Source organism: Cucurbita pepo, chromosome 6 (genome assembly GCF_057944985.1).
Source record: "Cucurbita pepo subsp. pepo isolate OVF chromosome 6, ASM5794498v1, whole genome shotgun sequence".
NCBI lineage: Eukaryota > Viridiplantae > Streptophyta > Magnoliopsida > Cucurbitales > Cucurbitaceae > Cucurbita > Cucurbita pepo.
This window is the reverse complement of record NC_141803.1, coordinates 4,309,970-4,332,069: the sequence shown is the minus strand read 5'-3', so window position 1 is coordinate 4,332,069 and position 22,100 is coordinate 4,309,970. Positions and strand designations below refer to the sequence as shown.

The following is a 22,100-nucleotide window of genomic DNA, read 5'->3' as shown; positions in this document are numbered from 1 at the left end:
GACAGAAATAAAGCATTGAGGGAAAGGAGAGAAGCAGCTTTACCTAGATCGAAAAAAACAAATTCCGAGCACGTCTGGTTTGTCGTTACAATTACAACTTATAAAGAGGAAAAAAAAAATCAACTAAACTTGTGATGGTTATATTTGTAAGTGTTTGATCAATAAAGTTGAGGATACATAAGAAGAACACTAATTTGGTTATATATTTGTAGAGGATACATTTGAATGATAAAAACATGGAAGAAATGATAAATAAATATCAGAAGATGATAATGAATGGTATCAAAATTTGTACCTGAGTAGAGACTAGGATGGTTCCTCCACCTCCAGGTTGAGTACACTGATATCACAACAAGCTCCAGCAATGGCCGCAGAGATACCTTCATCAGCAGCTGTTAACAGTGCTTAAACTGTTAGACCAAAGTGGAAGTCAATCAAATGCATCTATCTCCAAAAACTGATCGAGCTTGTGTTCGATCAAAAGCAACCTGTATGAGTTATCTTTTCCAAGGAGACCTTCTGCCATCACTCCCATTCTCTCTCCATCGTTTCTTCCTCGAACTCTTCTCTTTGCTGCGCTTACTGCTCCCGCGGTTTTCTTTTTCCTTATTTCTCGACTTCTCACGAGATTTTCTCTTTTTTTTGGAGGATGGTGTATCCAAATTCCCGGATGCGTCGTTCCCTCGAGGCAATGGTTCATCGTCGCCAAACTGCCAATTGCACAGCATCTCCTGACCATCCCCATACTCTGGTTGTTGTTGTATAGGTTCCCCTGCTCCAGGGAGTAAAGAAGTAAAGGTCACTTCTCCATCTCTGCCACCTTTTCGCTTCAACAAGACTGGATCGGGTCGGATTATTGTGCCTAGAATACTTCGGTTTGGACCAAGACCTAAAATGGTCTTAACATTTGTCAAGATTGAAAAGGCCATTGCAAATGCAGATCTTATCTGCAACCAAGGTAGATATCAGAAACAAAGTCGGAGTCGAAAAGAAAGTTAATCGACATACATGATTGAAAAACAAACCTGGAAGTAATTGTAGGAATTCTTGCCAATGTCATTATCTGGTGCCTGGATTATACCAATAAATCACATCAGAGAAACAACTTATAACAAGGAAATGGAGACCTATATCTTACAGCCTTTTACATTACTTAAAGCAAGGAATGCTCAATCATCAAGTTTTCATTTTTTTAAGAAAAATAAAAGAGATCAAAACAAAGTGAAATTGTATTCATCAAGCAATTCATCTTGAGGTAATGAGAACACGGTCGAACCGTAACTTCTCTAAGGCCTATTTCAGAGATTTACATCTAGCACAGCAAATCAGACATCCTTTGGTCCAGACAAAACAAGTTTATGTCGAATACGAAGGGAGTTGAGATACTATATTCTACAACAATTATACACAAACTGCTCAAACAACCTCCCTGTTAGTATGTCGAGAAAAGAAATTAACCTGAGGATCCTCAATTGAAAGAAGAAATGGGCGTCCTTTTGTCATGAATCTGCAACAGTACCAAATAAAAGAAAAAAATTAGGGAGAAGCCAAAACAGGAAGTAATGAAATGTGATGCCTGAAAATGAGAATGGAATTTATATTTATCATATAATCTTTTATGTGGCTTACCCTCTGTTACTCTTCGAGAAAAAAATGCCTCCCGTATTGCAAGATACACCAACATCAGAAGTATTCAATTTGCGACCATAAAAATCAAAGAAATGTACCTGATTTTCAAAATTAAGACAGTATAAAAAAGAAATCCTTCTCCTCCACTTCTGTTTCAAAGTATACAGAAAAAATTGCAAAGGATAGACTTCTGACAGTAGAAGAGGAATTAGAAAGAGGAAAAGAGTATAGTCTAATAAAGCAAGCTTCCATAAAGCACAAGACCCAGAGGCGATTTCCGAGAATAGATTGGCTTGCTAAAAGAATATAGTACCAAGACTACTCAAAGCAGCAATAGCTACACGAAAACTACGAAAAAAAAATTATGTTTTCACACTATTTTCACATCTGAGAAAATATTTTTCACTACAATGCTAGTAGGTACTTCGAACAATAAAAAACACATACCAAAAGGACTCCCAGATTGTGTTCAAGAGAAGAGTGGGACACGTTGAAACTCTGTGCAATAAATAAAACCAAATTAAAGAATGATCTGCTACGATTAAATGGAAATGCCTTAAATTCAATTCCTAAAATACACTTCGCCAGAAACCAATGCACTGACAGACAAATATTAGCACAATCAAATATTGCTTCACACGCAAATGTAATTTGGCCGGGTCTCAATATTCCGTTTGGTAGGAAAAATAACCTATACAGTCGAAATGTTAAAGTTAAAACATACTAACCTGCAACATGGCCATAAGCATGGTAAGAAGTGCATAAGAACCTAGTCCACCAGAATATACCTGCACACCTTACAGAAAACTTGAATTAAGACACAGAAAATTTAAAGATAATGGATCGACTAACATACACGATATGACAACTACAATCAGAATTGAAATCCGCAGTTAGAAACATACCTCATTCAGTTCTCTCTGCTGCAAAAACACCTTTAAGATCAAACACAGAGGACGTAAAGGAGGCCACTTACTGATTGCACCCTGCAAGGGGGAAAGCAATAGCAATAAGCAGATAAACCATACATTCCAAATACATCAAACAATAGGAAAGTGAACGGAGGTTTTCATGCAAATATTCCAAGCCATGCTTCTAATCAACTATATGTACACAAATTTCATTAGCAATCAAGAACCATATAATTCAAAATCCATTTTTCTAACAATAAGGGAAGTGAAAGTCAGATTTCGTTTGAATTCAAACTCAAACTTATTTTCAATTATGTGCAATCAAATTCCAGAATCAATCAAAATATTCCTCAAATACAAATGACTAAAAACCTACATGTTATGTTGAAATTACAAACGGTAGAAGAATACACTGAAATCCAAACAAGAAATAGGCAGAAGACAAAAAGAAAAAATAATTAATATTTTTTTATAAGAATCAAGAAAAATTAATATACAAAAGCAAAATATCACAAAACTTGTAACATTTTTTTTTTTGAAAGTCATTTTGAGAAAACCTCACAAACCTAATTTGCAGATCAAGCAGTCACCTCCTAATAAAGATCAAAACAACAAGGTACACACTGCAATGATTGAGCTAGGAAGGCCATCTTAACGAAAGATTGAAGTACAGCAACACACCTTTATAAAATCAGCAGCCTTTGGTCCATTCTGCACGTCAAAACTGTAAACCAAGAGCTAAGATGTCAATTTTTGGACTAGTATTGGCTTTTCCGTCATTACATTCCTCCTATTGAGTTACTATTCTCTAATCACTTCAGCTGTATATTTGTGTGTGTGTGAGTGTGTGTGGTGGTGGTGGTGGTGGTGGGGGGGGGGGGGGGGGAATCTCAATGATCGTTTGGTTTTCCATCAGTTATCAGTTGCAGAAGCATATTCAATACTTAAAAAAAAAAAACTTAACCAGTGAATGGAGCTTTGTGCACTTCTGGAAACAGTACTTGTTTTTGGATGCTTTTTTAGTGCAAATCCTGTTTTAACTTCACTTTTAGTTTTCTTCGTGGAAAGAAGATTTTTTTTTTAACCAATTTGTAAATTGCAATAGTAATCCCAAAATTTAACATTATACCTTATATCAAAAGATATACCACTTTGCTTTTCAACAAACTTAATTATTGGCACACGAGCCTTTCCAATAACCTGATCCAATGATACCATAAGAGATTCCAAAAGTAAAGTCAATGAAGATCCTGATCCAATCCCGACCAAAGCAATCATTATCACTAAAAGATACCTGAATCTTTTTTGCTATTCCTTTTTGTGATAAAGCCCTGGAAAGAGCTTGCAAACCAAGTTGTGGTTTTGGGATGCCTGAATCCAGAATAACAACCTGCAAGAACGAGTTATAAATTATAATCATGAATTTACTGAAATATAAAATAAATAAATAAATAATTGCATCCAATAAGATATACCACTTGATTCTAAATAATAACCAATTTTTCCATAGTCAATCCTTTATGATATATCACTAATCAAGGACAAAAAGAAAAACTATGAATATAAAGAGGACAGTCCAATTACAAATAAAAGCTGCCACTATCCTGTTAAATATGCAATTGCAGACCGTAAGTTCCAGAGTAGAATGTAGTAGTTTAGAAAAAATGTTACATATGATGACCAAACCTTATCATAGATTCACATCGACTTCACTTGATCTAAACTAAATGTTCGTATGCCACATATTTCATATTTCTTACTTTTTTAGGCAGTATCATTCACATAGTTGCACTTAACAATAAAAAATGCAGAAACATGAAGCAAAAAAATGAAATGGAATCACTCCCAAATCCACCATATTGTTATGCAGCTGGCTCTACTCTATGAGGGATCAACTATATCATTGACTTGGATCTCATATTAGAATTCTCCGCAGATCCCCTTTCCAAAACCACTCTTAGACACTTGTCAAGAAAATTACTCTCCCCTATTCTCTAATCATGATTTCTTTCCAATGATCCAGTCAGTAGCAAACGCCAAGAAAAATGGGTAGTCGTATAGCATCTTATAATAAGATTTGAAAATCATGAAACGTCCAAAACATGGATCTAGAAACTCACATCAATGTCACTGGTTGGAAGATAAAGCCCTGTCTGAAACGATCCAAAAACTTCAACCTATAAAACGCAAAAGAACAAATAAATAAACTATTCCAAACTCTTGAAATGCAACGGACACGAGATTATAGGGGGCACCAATCATACCTTACAGTGAGGCCATATATGTTTGACTACACTAAAAACCCTTTCTACTGCACTGTCTCGTGCAACACGTTCCTCTTCAGTTGGAGACAGAAACTCACAAAAATCAACTATTTCTGCATGTAATCAAAGTTATGAACTCAGAACTACAATGATATCAGCTATTTCTGCATGTAATCAAAGTTATGAACTCAGAACTACAATGATGTGTACAACATGATAACAAATTATGGATGTGGGTATCAAGGGCCGCATCGTTAACCATGGAATGAGATGAAAGTAATGACACGGTTGTTGGATTGTTGGTGTGAGGAGAAATTAGCTTCGTATACAATTTGCAGATTAAGTAAAAGAACCAGCACCTTGAAATTTTATAGATAGATACATTAAAGGAAAGAGTTAAGAGAACAAACGCAGTGGAATTCAGATTGTGTAATCAATTAACCATGTTATATTACGAGTAGCTTGAGGAAGAAAATGTGGAAGATAATTATATTTCTCTATCCAAAACAAAAACAAAGAATCCTCTTTTAAAAATCTTCCAACCCGAATCCCTCTTTTTAATTCCACCGTCTGAGAGAAAGGTTGAGCCGAACAAAAAAAGGAAGAGTGGAACACGACTGATGACCGGATTTTAGGCTCGGGACGGCGAAGAGGCTGCCGTGGCAGTTAAATGCCAGTCCATTGAAAACGATGAGAAGTTAAAATAAACAAACAACAAGACCCACGTTCTATTTTAACTCGATAACTGAAACTTCTGTCGTCGAGGAGATAATTCAAAGATGAGTGTAACCGTTTGAAATAAACTTCTACCGTCTCAAGAGCAACAAACTAATCCAATTACCTTTATGCAACTGTAGCATAGGGCTCTTGAATCCACCATTGCCACGGAACCACCCACTTTCAAGCATCGACTGATCCTCGCATTCCGGCGTCCTAGGCTCAGTTTCCTGAACCGAAGTAACCGCCAAAGGAGTAGAAAACCCCGAAATTTCCTCCACGTTGTCAGCAGCGACATCAAGGGCAAAAAACTCGGTTGCTGCAGTCTCGGCCGGAGCAGAATGAGAGGTAGAAAGAGAGATCTCGTTGCGGAAAACGGCGTACGGCTCGAAGTTATCGGAAGGCGAAAGTTTCTCCTCGCTTCCGGTGGTAGCGACGGCGGAGAATGAAAGAGGGCTTAGAGTATCGTATAGATACTGTGGAACAGTCTCTTCCTCCATTGAAATTGAAGGCCACAGAGAGAGAGGGAGATGCAGCAGCAAGGGGTTTTAGGAATTCGTCAGTTGGGGGGAAAACGTCTGATTAGGGCTTTATAGACCCCCCAAAAAAAAAGAGTTCAATAAATAAAATATATAAATAAATAATTTTATAATATATATATATATATATATATATATATATATATATATATATATATGCCCTTAACATGGTAATGCCCTAAACTCATCTCGTACGAGCATTTCGAGATGTCCGAATATTCTATATGTTAGACGAACACGACTCTCCACAATGGTATGATCATGGGTATTGGTATGAGACCTTTTGGGCAAGCACAAAACAAAACCATGAGAGCTTATGCTCAAAGTGGACAATATCATACTATTATGGAGAGTCGTATTCATCTAACATGGTATCAGAATCATGCCCTAAACTTAGTCGTGGCAATAGATTGGTAAATCCTCAAATATCGAACAAAGGACTCCAAAAGAAAATGAGTCAAGCCTCCTTGAAGGCAGTAAAAAATGACTTAAGACTCCAAAGGAGTCGAACCTCGATTAAGAGGAGGCGCACTTTGTTCGAGGGGAGGAACGATCATGGGCATTGGTGTGAGGCCTTCTGGGGGAGCCCAAAGCAAAACCATGAGAACTTAGGTTCAAAGTGGACAATATCATACCATTGTGGAGAGTCGTGTTCATCTAACACTATATTCTTACAAAAATAAATAGGGTTACTCTATCGTCTGCCTTGTGAGAATCTCGATAGTTATTGAGTACTAGATCAAGCTCTCTATATTTATAAGGATAATCGATATCTGATACATTAAGGTACGCTCGTATCGACAAAAGTGCATCAATACACGAGTTATTCATAAAGTTTGAATTTTTAGTTCGGTCTCGAAATTTTCAAAATGTACCCTTCTCATCTCTAAAATTTGATTTTAGTTTTATTTAATTTGTAAAATTAAAAAAAAAATTATATATTCGATCTCATCTGTTCAATATACGTGGTAATTCATTCATATACCCTCTTTTACACTGACGTTACAATGTAATTACTATATATATATATATATATATATATATATTTACAATTAAAAAAATCAATAATATATTAAAAAAAATTATTATTATTTTTTTTTTTTGTATAAATACTACTCTATAGGGTTTAAATTTATGCTTAAATAAAACTCTCAATTAAATAAATTGAAATTATTAAATATTTTATTTTTAAAAAAAATAGAAAATTTTCTACGAGTTATGTTCAATGAACTATGTTCGTATTTATTTACGAGTGCATCTAAATTCATTTAATCAACTGTCTAATTCGTTAAGGTGTACAGATACGAACTCTTAATTTAATGAAATTAACAAAAAAAAATTGATTTTTTGGTATGGTTTAGAAGATATGAATTAATGGATTAAGATGATAATCAGGAAGTTAACAAAGAACTAAACAAATTTGTTTAGTAATTAACCAAAATTTAGTTTTTGAGGCAAATTTGTACGATTGATTAACAAATTCCCAAATCCCTATAAACAGACTCCCAAATCCCTAATTTCTCTTCATCCAGACACACAAAATCCTCCAACAGAAGCTTTCAACAATGGCGGATCCATTACTGACACTCCTCTTCCCCATGGAAACCATGGTTTCTGAATCGGCGTCTCCTCCAGTTATCGTCCACTACACCGTAACCCTAGACCTCCGGACCTCCATAATCTTCTCCGTCACTATAATCCTCTTCTTCCTCTTCATTTACCACGTCCTCAGCGGCTTCCTCCAGTGGTTCCTCGGCGGCCGGCGCGGTGGAGATGTGGAGGCGGGAATGGGAGAGGAGCGGCGGGTGAGGCGGGCGGAGAAGATGCCGGCGGCGGTGAGATTTGGGAGCGAGAGAATGGTGAGGAGGAGGAGCGAGGAGGAATGTGCGATATGTTTGGAGGAGTTTATGGCCGGAGAAAACTGCCAGGCGTTGCCGGAGTGCAACCATTTTTTTCATTCGGATTGTATTGATGTCTGGTTTAGCAAGAAATTTACGTGCCCGATCTGTCGCCATTGTATTGCAGCTTAGATTCAAGCTCTTCTTCTTCTTCTTCTTCCTCAACTTTTTTTTTTTTCTTTTTTTTTTCTGGATTGTTTGTGCAGATACTGAAGAATTGTGTAAAAATATAAAATGTTAAATAAATGTTTTGTGTTTTTTCAAAACTAAAAAATTATTGATTTTGAGAATTTTTTTTTTTTTTTTGTCCTGAATGGTTTCCGGATATTATAATCAAAGAATTCGAGTTTATGCTAAGTGGGTTCGTCTAACATGGTATCAAAGTCACCCAGTATCAAAGTCATCCAGTCCAACCGATTGGTAAATCCTCAAATGTCAACAAGAGACTCCAAAAGAACAAAAGAAAAAGGAGTTGAGTCTCGATTAAGAGGAGGAATACTTTGTTCGAGAGAATGTGTTGGATGATGAAACTAATACGTTTGCTAATTCAGGGAATGATCATGAGTTTAGAATCAAATAATATTCTCCTATTGGTATGAGATCTTTTTAAGAAATACTCTCTCATTGATATGAGATCTTTTTAAGGAATGATCATGGATTTAGAATCAAATAATACTCTCATTCTCTCCATTGGTATGAGATCTTTTTAGGAAATGATTATAGATTTAGAATCAAATAATACTCTCTCCATTAGTGTTTAGAATTAAATAATACTCTCTCCATTAGTGTTTAGAATCAAATAATACTCTCTCCATTAGTGTTTAGAATCAAATAATACTCTCTCCCTTCGAATGAGATCTTTTGGGAAAGCCCAAAGCAAAGTCATCATACTCAAAAAGCAAATCATACTCAAAAAGCAAAGTCTCTCCATTCGTATGAGATCTTTTGGGGAAGCCCAAAGCAAAGTCATCATACTCAAAAAGCAAAGTCTCCATTCGTCTGAGATCTTTTGGGGAAGCCCAAAGCAAAGTCATCATACTCAAAAAGCAAAGTCTCTCCATTAGTATGAGATCTTTTGGGGAAGCCCAAAGCAAAGTCATCATACTCAAAAAGCAAAGTCTCCATTCGTCTGAGATCTTTTGGGGAAGCCCAAAGCAAAGTCATCATACTCAAAAAGCAAAGTCTCTCCATTAGTATGAGATCTTTTGGGGAAGCCCAAAGCAAAGTCATCATACTCAAAAAGCAAAGTCTCCATTCGTCTGAGATCTTTTGGGGAAGCCCAAAGCAAAGTCATCATACTCAAAAAGCAAAGTCTCTCCATTAGTATGAGATCTTTTGGGGAAGCCCAAAGCAAAGTCATCATACTCAAAAAGCAAAGTCTCCATTCGTCTGAGATCTTTTGGGGAAGCCCAAAGCAAAGTCATCATACTCAAAAAGCAAAGTCTCTCCATTAGTATGAGATCTTTTGGGGAAGCCCAAAGCAAAGTCATCATCCTCAAAAAGCAAAGTCATCATGCTCAAGTCAAGGTGTCGGGTAGACAATCTATGCTCAAAGCAAAATCATCATGCTCTAAGTAAAGTAGAGCATATCATACAATTATCAAAGTTGTTTCTGATAGGTATTACTTTAATTTCTAAAATTTTAATTTCATTTCCTTAGTATTTCAATAAAATAAAAATGTGGAGATTTTATGAATTTGATATACAATCAGAAAATAAAAAATAAAAAATTTCGATATTTAGAACGAAAGTCTAAGGATAAATTTATATCAAATTTTATTTTATTTTCTCTAAAGTTCTTAAATGCAACCAATATTAAAAATTGGTAAATTTTATTTTAAAAAAAGAGGTAAAAAAAGTTGCACTCCGGCAAAGCCTAAAACCTAAAAAGTAAGGATTACTATTAGGTCAAATGATTTACACCTGAGCTTTGTATTTGGAGTTCATGAAATTTAAAAAACTAACGAACAATAGAGACTAGTTAGATCATTTTCAAATTTTAAATTAGATGAATTTTTCTTAGCGTTAGATTTTGGATTATACACAATCAGGTAGAAAAACGAAACTATTTCCTTGAAAATTTTCGTAAAAAAAAAAAGAAATCAAAGTCTCGGAAGAACGCAGTAGGAAGAAGAGAAACCAATCATCAGACGATCACAGCCAAATATCCAAGGAAATCATCAATTCCTAACACGATATCAATCAAAAATGAAATTCAAACAGCGGCATACATATTAATTAAGGCTCATCATCCCGAGGCTCGGCATTGTCGTCATCAGAGAAATCGTCACCACTAAGCTCCTCCCAACCTTCACCATTGAAGCCATCAGAGCCTTCGAAGTCGCTGTCGCTGTCGCTCTGTTCATCTATGTCCTCGATCACCGGCTGCTGCTTTCCTCTGACCTCAATCCTAAATCCGCCATCAAAGCTAGAATTAAAATGCCTAGGCAGTAGAGGCCGATCGCTTAAACCAAGCTCACGAAGGAATCCGGATGCGGATTGTGTAGGAAATGGAAGGAGATGATTATGGATGGATTGTGCTAATGGAACGGATGAGGCTGGATGGCGAAGAAGGAAATAGATTGGGGCTTTGACGTCCTTGAGAATCGACCTGGACGCCATTGGAGGAAATGGAGAAGAAAAGGTTTGAGAGGAAGGGGTGGTGATTGGGATTAAATAGAGCGGCAAGAGATGAAGGTTTAGGGTTTTTGGAAGTCGGTTCTAGAGACTGGTTCGAGTTTTTGCCACGTGGAAAACAAACCCTCGCCGCTCCCTGCATTTACCGCCCGATTTAAATTTCAATTTAATTAAGAAACTACAAGTTTATTCAACATCTTTTATTTTGTATTTATTTAAATTTTTTCTAATGAGCTTAATTTTTTTTTAGCCAATTTAGTAAAAAAAAAAAAAAAAAAAAAAAAAATCTAAAAAATACCTTAAAATTTTAAGAAATTCAATAATACTCTTAATTTAAAAAAAAAATAATAAAGAAAAAAAACCTTAAAATTTTAAGACAAATTAAAAAAATATTCCCATAAATATTTTGTTTCATTAGACACTTCTTTTTCAATTTTCAAAAGGTTTAAAAAAACCTTTTAATTTAAAATTTTAAAAAAATAAAAAATAATTAATAAATTTTTAAGGTTATTTTTAATAAGAGAAAGTTTTGAGAGTATTTTTAATGATTTCTAAGTTTTTAAAAAGTATTTAATAAATTTTTAAATTTTTAATTTTACATCCACTTTATATAGATTCAAAATTTATTTATATAAAATTCAACCGATCAATTATCAATTAATTTTCTTGATCAAATTTATCAAATACTTGTTAAATATAAAATTGAAAGTTTTAAAGACATTAGATATAAATTTAAAAATTTAGAGACTTATTAAACACATTATAAAAATATCAAGATATTTATTAGATTTTCTGAAAATTTACCAACCAAACAAATACATATTTAAAATTATATATATAAAGGATATATAAATATAAAAGTGAGATATGAATTCCAATAGATCCATGAAACTATCTAAAGAAACAAAGAACATTGGCTTCTCAAATTTGAATATAATCACCTAAAAAATCATACTACAGAACACCCAAGATAGAGATGCATAAACTCTTCTATAATACACTAATAAATAGCTGCCCAACCCGGCAGTATTTATGGAGTTACTATTTAGAGCCCGTTTTAAAAAAGTCAAGACTTTACTAGCCTACATATAACTCAATTGGTTAAGATATTAATTCCCAACCAAAAAGTCAACCAGACATGTTACGAGCTAAAAAAACATAGAATTTAAATATCTTAAGTAGGTAGCTAGCATGAAGTTATATGCAAGTCTAAGATTAATATAATACGAAGTAGCAATACATTCATCAACATCCATTAAACTAAGTTGCGTAAAATCTACCAATATGAGCATAGATAAACGATAATTACCATACTCCTTTCCTCGAGGTCGAGGATCAAATCCTCGTATCTCACGATATTGTACTAAAAAAAACGAAGTCAGTGCCTTCACATCCTCAACCGGATTTGTCTTGTGATTTTGGAAGAAAAAACTGTCCTAATCAAGTTCTCAACTGTATTAGAAAAAAGCTACAAGACAACATCCAAAGAGTCATCATTCTTAGTGTCTTAACATCCTTCAAAAGACGAGCATGCCATCAGAGAGATTAAGTGCAAATCATGCATAAGGCAAGAGGTAAAGATAAATGGTCGATTTAGCTGAGGATTGACTAATACAAAATCATAAACTTTAGTGTAACAGTCTAAGCCCACGCTAACAGATATTGTCATTTATGGACTTTCCCTTTCGAACTTCACCTTGAGGTTTTAAAATGTGTTTGTTAGGGAGAGGTTTACACACCCTTATAAAGAATGCTTCATTCTCCTCCCCAACCGATGTGGAATCTCACATTTGGGGTTTTGAGAACGAACGTGCCAGAAGAGAACAACTTGTCTATGGTTACTTTTCGCTTAAAGCATCCATAGCAACAAACACAAAGCCTGAGCTAGTTCTACAACGAATCTTACTGAAAAATCAGCAAACTTATTGATGTTTGTAAAGGGTAGTTTATGCAGGCAGCATTATATTAGCAGAAACTCACATCGAAACTAGTTCTTGACTTATGCAACATTAGCCAACTTCAAATCATACAAATGTTCCATGAAATGAGCTGACTACGCATATATACACGTGATTCACCATCCCCCAATATAACACAAAAAGGTAAACTCTGAATAGAATGGAATTCAAGATTTAATAGAAGATATAGCTAAGTTCAAAACTGACCCAAGAACTTAAAAGCTGATAAGTTATGGTAAATTTAATTATACCACAACTTCAACAATAAAATATACATACTTGGCTTTTGCTTCAGTCATCAACTTCACAGCCCCTGAATTTGATTTCTTTTCCTCTGGTTCCTTATTGAATATGACGACAGTTTGACAAGTTCAACCCTGCACCATTCACTTGCTTGTTTGTTGGTTTTGCTTTTATAAATAAGAATTACAAGAAGGAGTAACAGCCCAACCTCACCGCTAGGAGATATTGTCATTTTAGACTTTCCCTTCTGGGCAGCTTCTCCTCAAGGTTTTAAAATGCATATACTAGTAAGGAGAGGTTTCCACACCCTTATAAGGAATTATCCATTCTCCTCTCCAACCGACGTGGGATCTCACAGAAGGAACCCAGTATCAACCTAGTATCATGTGCAAGTAACTAGATTGAAAACTTTCTCTGTTATGAAGTATTCAATTCCATTGCAGATATGCACGTATTATTTAAGTTCTGCAAGTAGGTAAGCATGCTAATATCCCTTGTGAAGAAAAACCAAAAGCATCTCAAAGAATAAACTGGAAAAGCAAAATTATCCTCTTTCTTTAGTTCAAAACAATTACGAACAAGACATAAATTCATGAGCTCTGGAACTCTTAGCGATTCAACCACAACTACAAATCACAAAAACAATGGAGCTCAAGCAAACTACATTTTTCTCATTTTACATTCTAAAGAAGAACAAAAAGAGGGATCACTACACTATGTCACAAAATCAACACATTCCAAACTAATAAATCCAAAAACTAGCATTCATGAAGATGAATCCTAACTACTGCTTCGATGTCTATAGACAATACGGCCTTTAGAAGAATCATAACGACTAACTTCAACCCTAACCCTATCACCAGGCAAAATACGCACAAAATTCTTCCGAATTTTACCACATATGTAGCCAAGAATGAGGTCTTCATTATCCAATCGAACTCTGAACATTCCATTGGGGAGAGACTCGACGATAGAGCCTTCGTAGCTCCATTTCTGCTCCGTGCTGTCGCTTTTTGGAGGCTTTGCCATGAGCGCGAACCTTGCCGGACCATGGGAAGGGTTACGAAGGAACTGAGAGGTCGGAAAAGCGATCGATACGACGGAGAGATGCGATTTGATGGCAGGTAAAAAGAGAGTGGACGGCGGCCGGGAGTGGAGCTGAAGGAGAGGGAAACGGAGGAGATTAGTGCTCGACATTTTTGCTCCGCCTTCTGGTTTCTGAATTTTGGCGGTGGAAGGGAGTGAGCGCCAAAGGAACTACGACGGAGAAGGGGATAGGCCAATATTAATTGTATTAATTAATTAATTTTATGAAAAATAAATAAAGGTTTTGATGAAACTTGGGCTTGGTTTCGCTTGGGCTTCAAGTGGGCTCGATCAGGCCCAATTACAAAATAAATAGCCCGGTTTTGAAAAATAGACACAGCGCACGTGCACAACAATTACATTATCTTTCCATATTTGCCCTCCGAGGCGATACGTGTCACGGTCATGCTCGTCCAGGGCATGTTTCCCATGGCCGCATGCCCATGACAAGGCAACCCTTGTCATGTCTTTTCATTCTAGCGTTTTTCCTTTTGTAATTCTAGGGCGTATCACGCCTCAAAAATATCATGTTGCCAGACTTAAAATGGCTCAGAATGTACTATAGGGGATATGACTAGTTGTCAACTTCTCCTATGCTAGGTGGTTGTTATCTTTCTCTTGCTTGCTTATATAATGTCTCTTTCCAAAATCTCTCTTTCTAAAATCTCTCTCTCTCCTCGTTTTCTAAAACCTTCTTTTAAAATCGAGGCTAGAGGCTCGATCATACGTCGCTTGGCCGTAGGCGACGCGAGAACAAATTGGCTTAAGCTCACTTGTCGCTGGAAAGTGAGTGCCGCACAATCGCTAGTCCGCTGCCTTCGAAAGCGCGATTGTGTCAATACGCTCATAAGTCATAATGATCTCCCCCTTATTTAGGGATGGTGTAATTTAAATTTTTTTAAATCCATTTAAATTTTAATTTCCCTAAATTAGCCATACCCTTAATTTGATTTTTTTTAGTTTAAATTATGAAATCTCATTAAAAAATTTAAATCATATATTAGTTACCAATTTAGATTATACTCATAAATTTCATATTTACTATTTTTGTTTAATTATTTTACAATTTTAGTCAATTCATTAGTCGACTAACCGATCGATTAGCTCTTGGATTAGCTCTTGCTTTGCACTAAACACATACATCCACTAAGGAGAGATTTCCACATGAATGTTTTGTTCTACTCTCCAATCGATATGATCGAATCTCACGATCCACCTTGTTTGGGGCCCAGCATCTTCGACTAGTGCTAGCTTTGATACCATTTATAACAACCCAATTCGTTCTCTTCTCCAACCGATATGATTAAATCTCACAATCCACCTCCCTTGGGAGCCCAGCGTTCTCGACCAGTGTCTAGCTTTGATACCATTTGTAACAGCCCAATTCGTTCTCCTCTCCAACCAATATGATCGAATCTCACGATCCATCTCCCTTGGAGACTCAACGTCCTCGACCGGTATCTAGCTTCTATACATATACCATTTGTAACAGCTCAATTTGTTCCTCTCTCCAACCGATATGATCGGATCTCACGATGCACCTCCCTTGGAGACCTAGTGTCATCAACTAATGTCTAGCTTTGATACCATTTGTTACCGTCCAAACCTATCCACCACTAGCAAATATCATCCTATTTGAGCTTTCCCTTCTACACTTTCCCTTAAGTTTTTAAAAATACGTCCACTAAAAAGAGGTTTTCACATAAATGTTTCATTTCCCGACTACCTGCACCTGGACAGATAGACCCTATGAAGCTTCACCGTTACCCGGGATTGGCTTTGGGCCTTTCCTGTGTAGCTTAAGTGGAGGGCGAAGAAGGCCCCCTTCCGAGGGGACCGAGCCATCAGTGAGATACCACTCTGGAAGAGCTAGAATTCTAACCTTGTGTCAGGACCTACGAACCAAGGGACAGTCTACCACTATGGAAGAGCTAGAATTCTAACCTTGTGTCAGGACCTACGAACCAAGGGACAGTCCCAGGTAGACAGTTTCGATATGGGATCTCACAACATAGAAAAAACGTTTCGTTCTCCGTTCCCTTCTCTAATCGATGTGGGATCTCACAACAATTCAGCAAACTGATCGATCAACCAATCGACGACAAAAGAGAGAAGATAAAATTCAAATATTTGATAAAAAAAAGAAGCATAAAGATCTATTATTACCATGAGAAACAAAAAAATGAAACAGGTTATAACAATGTCTCATAGCCTGTTGGAAGGTAAAGACCTTCTCCTCCAGTGCATATAGAAGCAAGCTTATGTACAAAATTAGAGATCATATATGTTCATTATGACAAAATTATAGACATAGGGCAGCAGCAAGATCTACTATGATTCCTCTAAACTCTAAACTACTCTCGACATCTATCAACACTCGACTTCGTTTCAGTTAGACGTTAACACGTTCAAAATCTATCCCAAAACCAACTTCTCGACATCGTCGCCTTCCAAGCTTTCTAATTCAGCTTTACTACCCCTAGCTGATGATTGCTCTTTTGCATTTGATACCGACTTCGATAGCGGTTGCAAGAACTTCTCGCAGTCATTGACCCCAATTCTTTTAAAAGTCTCAACGAGCCGACTCAAAACATGGTTCACGCATTGCTTAAAATGGTCCGAGCAGCTCTTGTTGCTTGGTTTGAGATCTTTAACTCTGTCTTTCACTAGAGATCCTACCTGAGCACCACCTATATATGCTTTACATGCCACCAGAATGTCATGAGCCCTTTTGAAGAAATGTCCCCTAACAAAGTCCTCAAAATGCTGCAGCAAAAGATATTCTAGTCTTAACTTATTCAACAACAACAGACAACAACATCATTATGATCGAAATTCGATGAAGCTCTTGCTATACATTGGTTTAGCGTTTAAACCGAAATAAGCTCAAGACGCCATCAGTTGATACTGTAGTCAACATACTAAAGCTCCAAAACAGGAAAAGAAGTCTAGAACCATACCTTTGGTGGCCTCCTGATGTTAAACACCATGGTTTTAATAGACAGGATGTACGCCTCCTCATTATACCGTTGAGACCTATTCTCGCCTGCAACCGATCCACTTTGATATGCATACCCGGGCTCGTTAAAGTAAGGCTTTGTATTCAAGATCAACCCTTGGATAGAGACAAGAACCTGAAGCATGGTCGACATTCCAGGAACCCAATTCTCATTTCCACTGCCACGCCACGTGTTAAGCAGACTTAGACATACTTTCCCACAATTATACAAGTTCGGGTTAAGTCGAAGGCCCTTAGAGTGGTAATAGACATGCTGCATTGAAGAAACCAGTATCTGTAAGAAATTTAAGCACAATATGGTAATAAGTCAAATCTCGACACCGAAAAAAGAACGTACGGGCGGTAGGTCTGGATAAGCAGATGGGAAAAATATGTCGAAGAAAAATAATCCATCGTGGTATGGAGTACCCTGTGCTCCTATGATGACAGCCCTCATAAGATCCATTCTTGATTCATACACTCTAACAAATATAGTTTCTGTTCAACAGAGTAAGAAAGAGATTACTTAATCTTTTTTAACATGAATCTATAATATGTTCTAAATAGAGGAAAAGAAATCGAAATCTACCAGGTAAATCATTCTGCAGGATCTTCCAGTCGTCCTGAATTTTCTTTGTCCATTTCTTCGACGCCTGGCAACAAGAGAAGATCTAAGAACGAACCACTAAAAACGAATAAGAACATTCATAAACAGATAATTTTGTTCAAGACTTAGACCTGTTTCATGCTAAAACCTTTGCTAGTATAGTGATGGTCGGAGTGATCGTCAACGGTATCAAATTGTTTAAACTGCTCGAAGTTCCCCAAGATTTCATCCAAGTCTGTGGGTGCAATTGTTTCGCTTATCGAGTCATCTGGATCAATGTTTGGAAGACTTTTGGTGGAACTCTGAACCCATGGCATATCTACAACTTCTCCAAGAGTAGGAGGAACAAGAGGACTAAATGGACCATAAAGACCTGAAGCCATATGAGGGCCAAAAAATGGCTCCTTGGCTTTCATTTTGGCATAATCTGGCCAATGTGGCATAGGTTGTCCTGCTTCCGGGTGCTTAAAGAATTCCATATACCCAGGGAATTTTGAATGGGGCATACTATGCAAACCAGCTAGCTTCTTTACACTGTCAGCTGTATCAGATGTCTCGCCTCCATTATGTAACTTTATTGCATCAGATGTGTTAATAGAAATGTTATTTAATTCATGTAGCTTCTTTTTACGCTTAAAAGGGTCCAAAAAGCTCCGGGACTTAGCTGCATCGATACCAAGTGCGGAATTTAAGTGACTAACCCCGTATTTGCCCCGGTAGCGAGATGTAGCTGATTTCCTATTTGGTTGAACGTCTTGCGAAGGAAACGATGCGAAAGGTTCAATATCTTCAGGAAGATGGTTCTGAACACCAATGTCAGCCTGCAAGTTTAGGCTATTTGATAAAGCCTCCTTCAGCTGAACATGAGCAGGTGATTTGCCTAGATGATTAACAGGGCCTGGTTCACTTTGAGGTTCTGCTAATGATGACCACGAGGTGCTAGTTTCAGTGTCGATATTGTTTCCATTTTGACCATGAGGCAGCCATGGTATTGGTGCTTCGATATCAGGAGGAATATCCATATGATCAAAATGGGCTTGCAAAGCTGAATATGCATCCACATCCATGAATTCATCAAATGCAGTCCAGTCTTCATAGTCATTTGATGAATCAGAGAAATGATTGTCTATTTCGACAAAATTATGCGATGCCGAGGGAAAATTAGATTCGTCTTCGTTTGGACTCTCTTGGATTTCCACATCTGGACTAAGTGAATGGCTAGCAAATGTTTCCTGAACAAAGTAAAAGCTTAAGCTATAATTATGAATCATTGCAATAGCTGTAACAAGCATACCATGACTGCTTCAATTTACAAAACTTAACTCTTTAACGACTTCATCTTCTATTCATTTCTTTCACAAATAGTCTTTTCTTAAAGAACACATCAAGTGGTTCGTGCCAAAAAAAAAATTGTGAATACAAATTTCAAATACGTAACAACCCAAGTCCACCGCTAGCAGATATTGTCCTCTTTGGACTTTCCCTTAAGGTTTTAAAACACGTCTACTAGGGAGAGGTTTCCACACTCTTATAAGGAATGCCTCGTTCTCCTCTCCAACCGATGTGGGATCTCCAAATCTACCCTAGCGTCCTCGCTGGTACACCGCCCGATGTCTAGCTCTGATATGATTTGTAACAGCCCTAGCCCACCGCTAGTAGATATTGTCCTCTTTGGGTTTTCCCTCAAGGTTTTAAAACGTGTCTACTAGGGAAAGAAGAACAAAGCATTCCTTGTAAGGGTGTGTCTACTAGGGAGACGTTTCCACATCCTTATAAGGAATGCCTTGTTCTCCTCTCTAACCGATGTGGGATCTCCCAATCTACCCCCTTGGGGGCTTAGCGAGCTCAAGGTTCTAAAACACGTCTACTAGGGAGAGGTTTCCACACTCTTATAAGGAATGCTTTGTTCTCCTCTCCGACCGATGTGGGATCTCCCAATCTACCCCCTTGGGGGCCTAGCGTCCTCACTGGCACACCGCCCGGTGTTTGGCTCTGATATTATTTGTAACAGCCCAAGCCCACCGCTAGCAGATATTGTCCTCTTTGAGCTTTCCCTCAAGGTTCTAAAACGCGTCTACTAGGGAGAGGTTTCCACACTCTTATAAGGAATGTTTTGTTCTCCTCTCCAACCGATGTGGGATCTCACACATAAAATGTCAATAACTTTGACCTTAACAACCACTGGATCACATTTCGTAAAAATAACTTCGGAAACAAAAGAAATAATTAATCTTTAGACGTCCGCTCTAGTATGAACTGTGGGTGATATTCTTCAAGAGCATATATAGTGATGCCTTATCCTCTCAATTCTTTGTAATCATCTTAAACTAAATCATATGTCCTATATTTCCAAAAGAAAAGTGGAACATACATGAGCTCTAAGAAGACACCAATCAAGCAATGAACAAAAGCTTTTGATAACAAACCTTCAATTGATGATCACTATGCTGATATATACTCTTTCCTTTGTCATTTGTGTCAAAATCGTCATGATTAAACACGGCATTGTCGGAAGCTTCATCTTCGTCAACATCAACCCTGTCGAGCAAAATAATCTGGAAGGGGAAAGGGCAGGGCAAAACAAAGAAAGATATAAGAATTGACATAATTGTGCTTCAATCCATCATTGAACTATCAAGGTGATCAAACAAAACTGTGTATAAATGCAGTGGCACGAGTCGAAAAAATGAAAGAACCAAATGAGCACAAAGACAGAACATAGATGGTTGGAAACCATGAAAGCGAGAAGCTGAAAGAACGAAAGGGAAGGGACGATTGCAGGACATGGCTTCTTCCAGCAGCAAAGCTGAACCAATAAACGTCCAGACGACAAAGATGTCGGAAGCATCAGAAGAACACAACTTGTAGAGTAAAGCCATGAAAATCTAAAGTTTAGCTTACAAAAACACATTGAACATTGAAACATCGAAACATTGCTCGTTCTCATGCAATTTCTTTTTGTCAGCGCTACACACTGAACTGACACTTCACTTTAAACTTCACTCTCTGCCACTCCATAACATTATGCTCAATATTTAACTTATTAAAAAAATTCAGTTCATATTATACTATTTGGATCTTTATCCCCAAGAAGATTTGGATGAACACATATGAGAGTTAACTGCAACAACAGCGAGATGATCACTTAGCTGATGATTTTCATCAAACCAAACCAAAATCGAAAAGGCTTTTAAAAGATTTCATACACTAAATGTCTCTGAAAAATTGGATTCTAATAATTCAAGACCACATAATGCTCCAAACAAGAGGCTGCTACAGTAGAAAGCGACAATCAAGCGTCACTTCCACTCAGTTCATACATTCGATAAAAATCCAAGCATGCAACGATACAAAATAGAAGAAAATCAATCAAGAAACTACACATTATGGCATACACTAACTCCAATTCGACAACCAGCCTCCAGACAAGAACACGATCGTAATACCCACAATTCCAAACAAGAGTTTACGAACAACCCACTTAAAAAAATCCCACACCCATCTCATAAATTTCAATAATCCGCAATGGGTCAGTCTCAAAAGTTGAAAACTGAGTCAACCCAAAAAATTCATACAAAATGAGATACAGAATACTCGACGATCAAACCAAAAACACCGATCGAGAGCAAAGTATTCACGAAAGCAAAACGATCACATGTAAATAGAGAGCAAAAAATCCATACCCCTTGATCTTTGAGCATATTGGGAGGCCGTTTGATCATCGGCTCGGTTCCTAAAACCTGGGGTTTCGGAGACCCAGAAGAACTAGACCCAGATACTTCTTGTTTCCTGATGCCATAGAAAGAAAGATAACAATCGGATAAATTAGGGAAGAACAGGAAGAAACAGAGAGGGAGAGGGAAAGAAACTTAAAAGTAAAAAGAAGCATAGAAAACTAAAAACTGTGAGAGAAAATGGAAGACTTGGAATTGATCGAGGAATTGTTGGGGAACGACGGCTCCATTTGAGGATCGGCTTAAGCTTACAACACAAATGGAGGATTATGAATGGTTTGATCGAAGCTTGGCTGTGGGCGAGTGAGTTAAAAATGGCGGCTTGCCTCGTTAAATGGGCTCACACTTCGATTGTCCGCTTCTACTATTGTTTGTGATTGGTGGCCAGAAAGGGACCGAGAGAAACCCACAAGAAAACTTAAATAAATAAATTAATTAATTAATTAAATATAAAAATTGGGGATTTAATTATTTTAATTTAGGTATTATGAAATGAGTTTATAAAAAATATATATATTTAATGTAATTTTGAATTTTAAATCTGTTAGTTACAAATTTATATTTCAAAATTGTTAAAAAAAATCAATTTAAATTTGAAATATATGAAAAATAATAGAAATAAAATCTGGCACTTTTCAAATATTATTATTTAATATTTTTCATTTTCAAATTATTTATTTTGTTTTTTTTAATATAATTCCAATTCGATTGACCCAATATTTATGGAAATTAGTATAGAGTTAAATTAATTATTTATGCTAAATATTTATGAAAATTGTTATTTAGTATAGAGTTAAATTAATTATTAATGAATTCAAATAAAAACAAATAAACATTTTTATGCTAAACATCAATTAAGTAATGTTGATATTTAAATAA

At 36.6% G+C, this 22,100-nt stretch overlaps 3 protein-coding genes across 4 annotated transcripts; all 3 read right to left on the bottom strand.

Annotated features, from left to right (window-relative positions):
- Positions 1-15: 15 nt before the first annotated feature.
- Positions 16-6,116, bottom strand: LOC111796614 (Nucleotidyltransferase family protein). Of its 2 annotated transcripts, none has more exons than XM_023679319.2 (14): positions 5,646-6,116; positions 4,805-4,917; positions 4,661-4,717; positions 3,835-3,930; positions 3,670-3,740; positions 3,222-3,264; positions 2,535-2,615; positions 2,358-2,417; positions 2,077-2,127; positions 1,630-1,727; positions 1,459-1,507; positions 1,026-1,070; positions 489-947; positions 16-410 (listed from the first exon to the last, which is right to left on the bottom strand). In XM_023679319.2, the coding sequence occupies exons 1-13, from the start codon at positions 6,019-6,021 to the stop codon at positions 498-500; spliced, it is 1,590 nt and encodes a 529-aa protein (XP_023535087.2). In that variant the 5' UTR covers positions 6,022-6,116; the 3' UTR covers positions 16-410; positions 489-497. The 2 variants fall into 2 exon arrangements, with proteins under 2 accessions (XP_023535087.2, XP_023535086.2); XM_023679318.2 differs by having other exon boundaries at positions 16-392.
- A 7,206-nt stretch (positions 6,117-13,322) lies between these two features.
- On the bottom strand, positions 13,323-14,080 carry LOC111796655 (translation initiation factor IF-1, chloroplastic). The gene has a single exon (XM_023679372.2). It carries the CDS (start codon positions 13,991-13,993, stop codon positions 13,577-13,579), a length of 417 nt encoding a protein of 138 aa, XP_023535140.2. The 5' UTR covers positions 13,994-14,080; the 3' UTR covers positions 13,323-13,576.
- Positions 14,081-16,011: 1,931 nt separating this feature from the next.
- On the bottom strand, positions 16,012-21,563 carry LOC111796600 (uncharacterized). The gene is made up of 8 exons (XM_023679295.2): positions 21,411-21,563; positions 21,171-21,276; positions 19,914-20,042; positions 17,619-18,719; positions 17,470-17,533; positions 17,239-17,378; positions 16,843-17,154; positions 16,012-16,648 (listed from the first exon to the last, which is right to left on the bottom strand). Exons 1-8 carry the CDS (start codon positions 21,449-21,451, stop codon positions 16,298-16,300), a joined length of 2,244 nt encoding a protein of 747 aa, XP_023535063.2. The 5' UTR covers positions 21,452-21,563; the 3' UTR covers positions 16,012-16,297.
- Between the last annotated feature and the right edge of the window lie 537 nt (positions 21,564-22,100).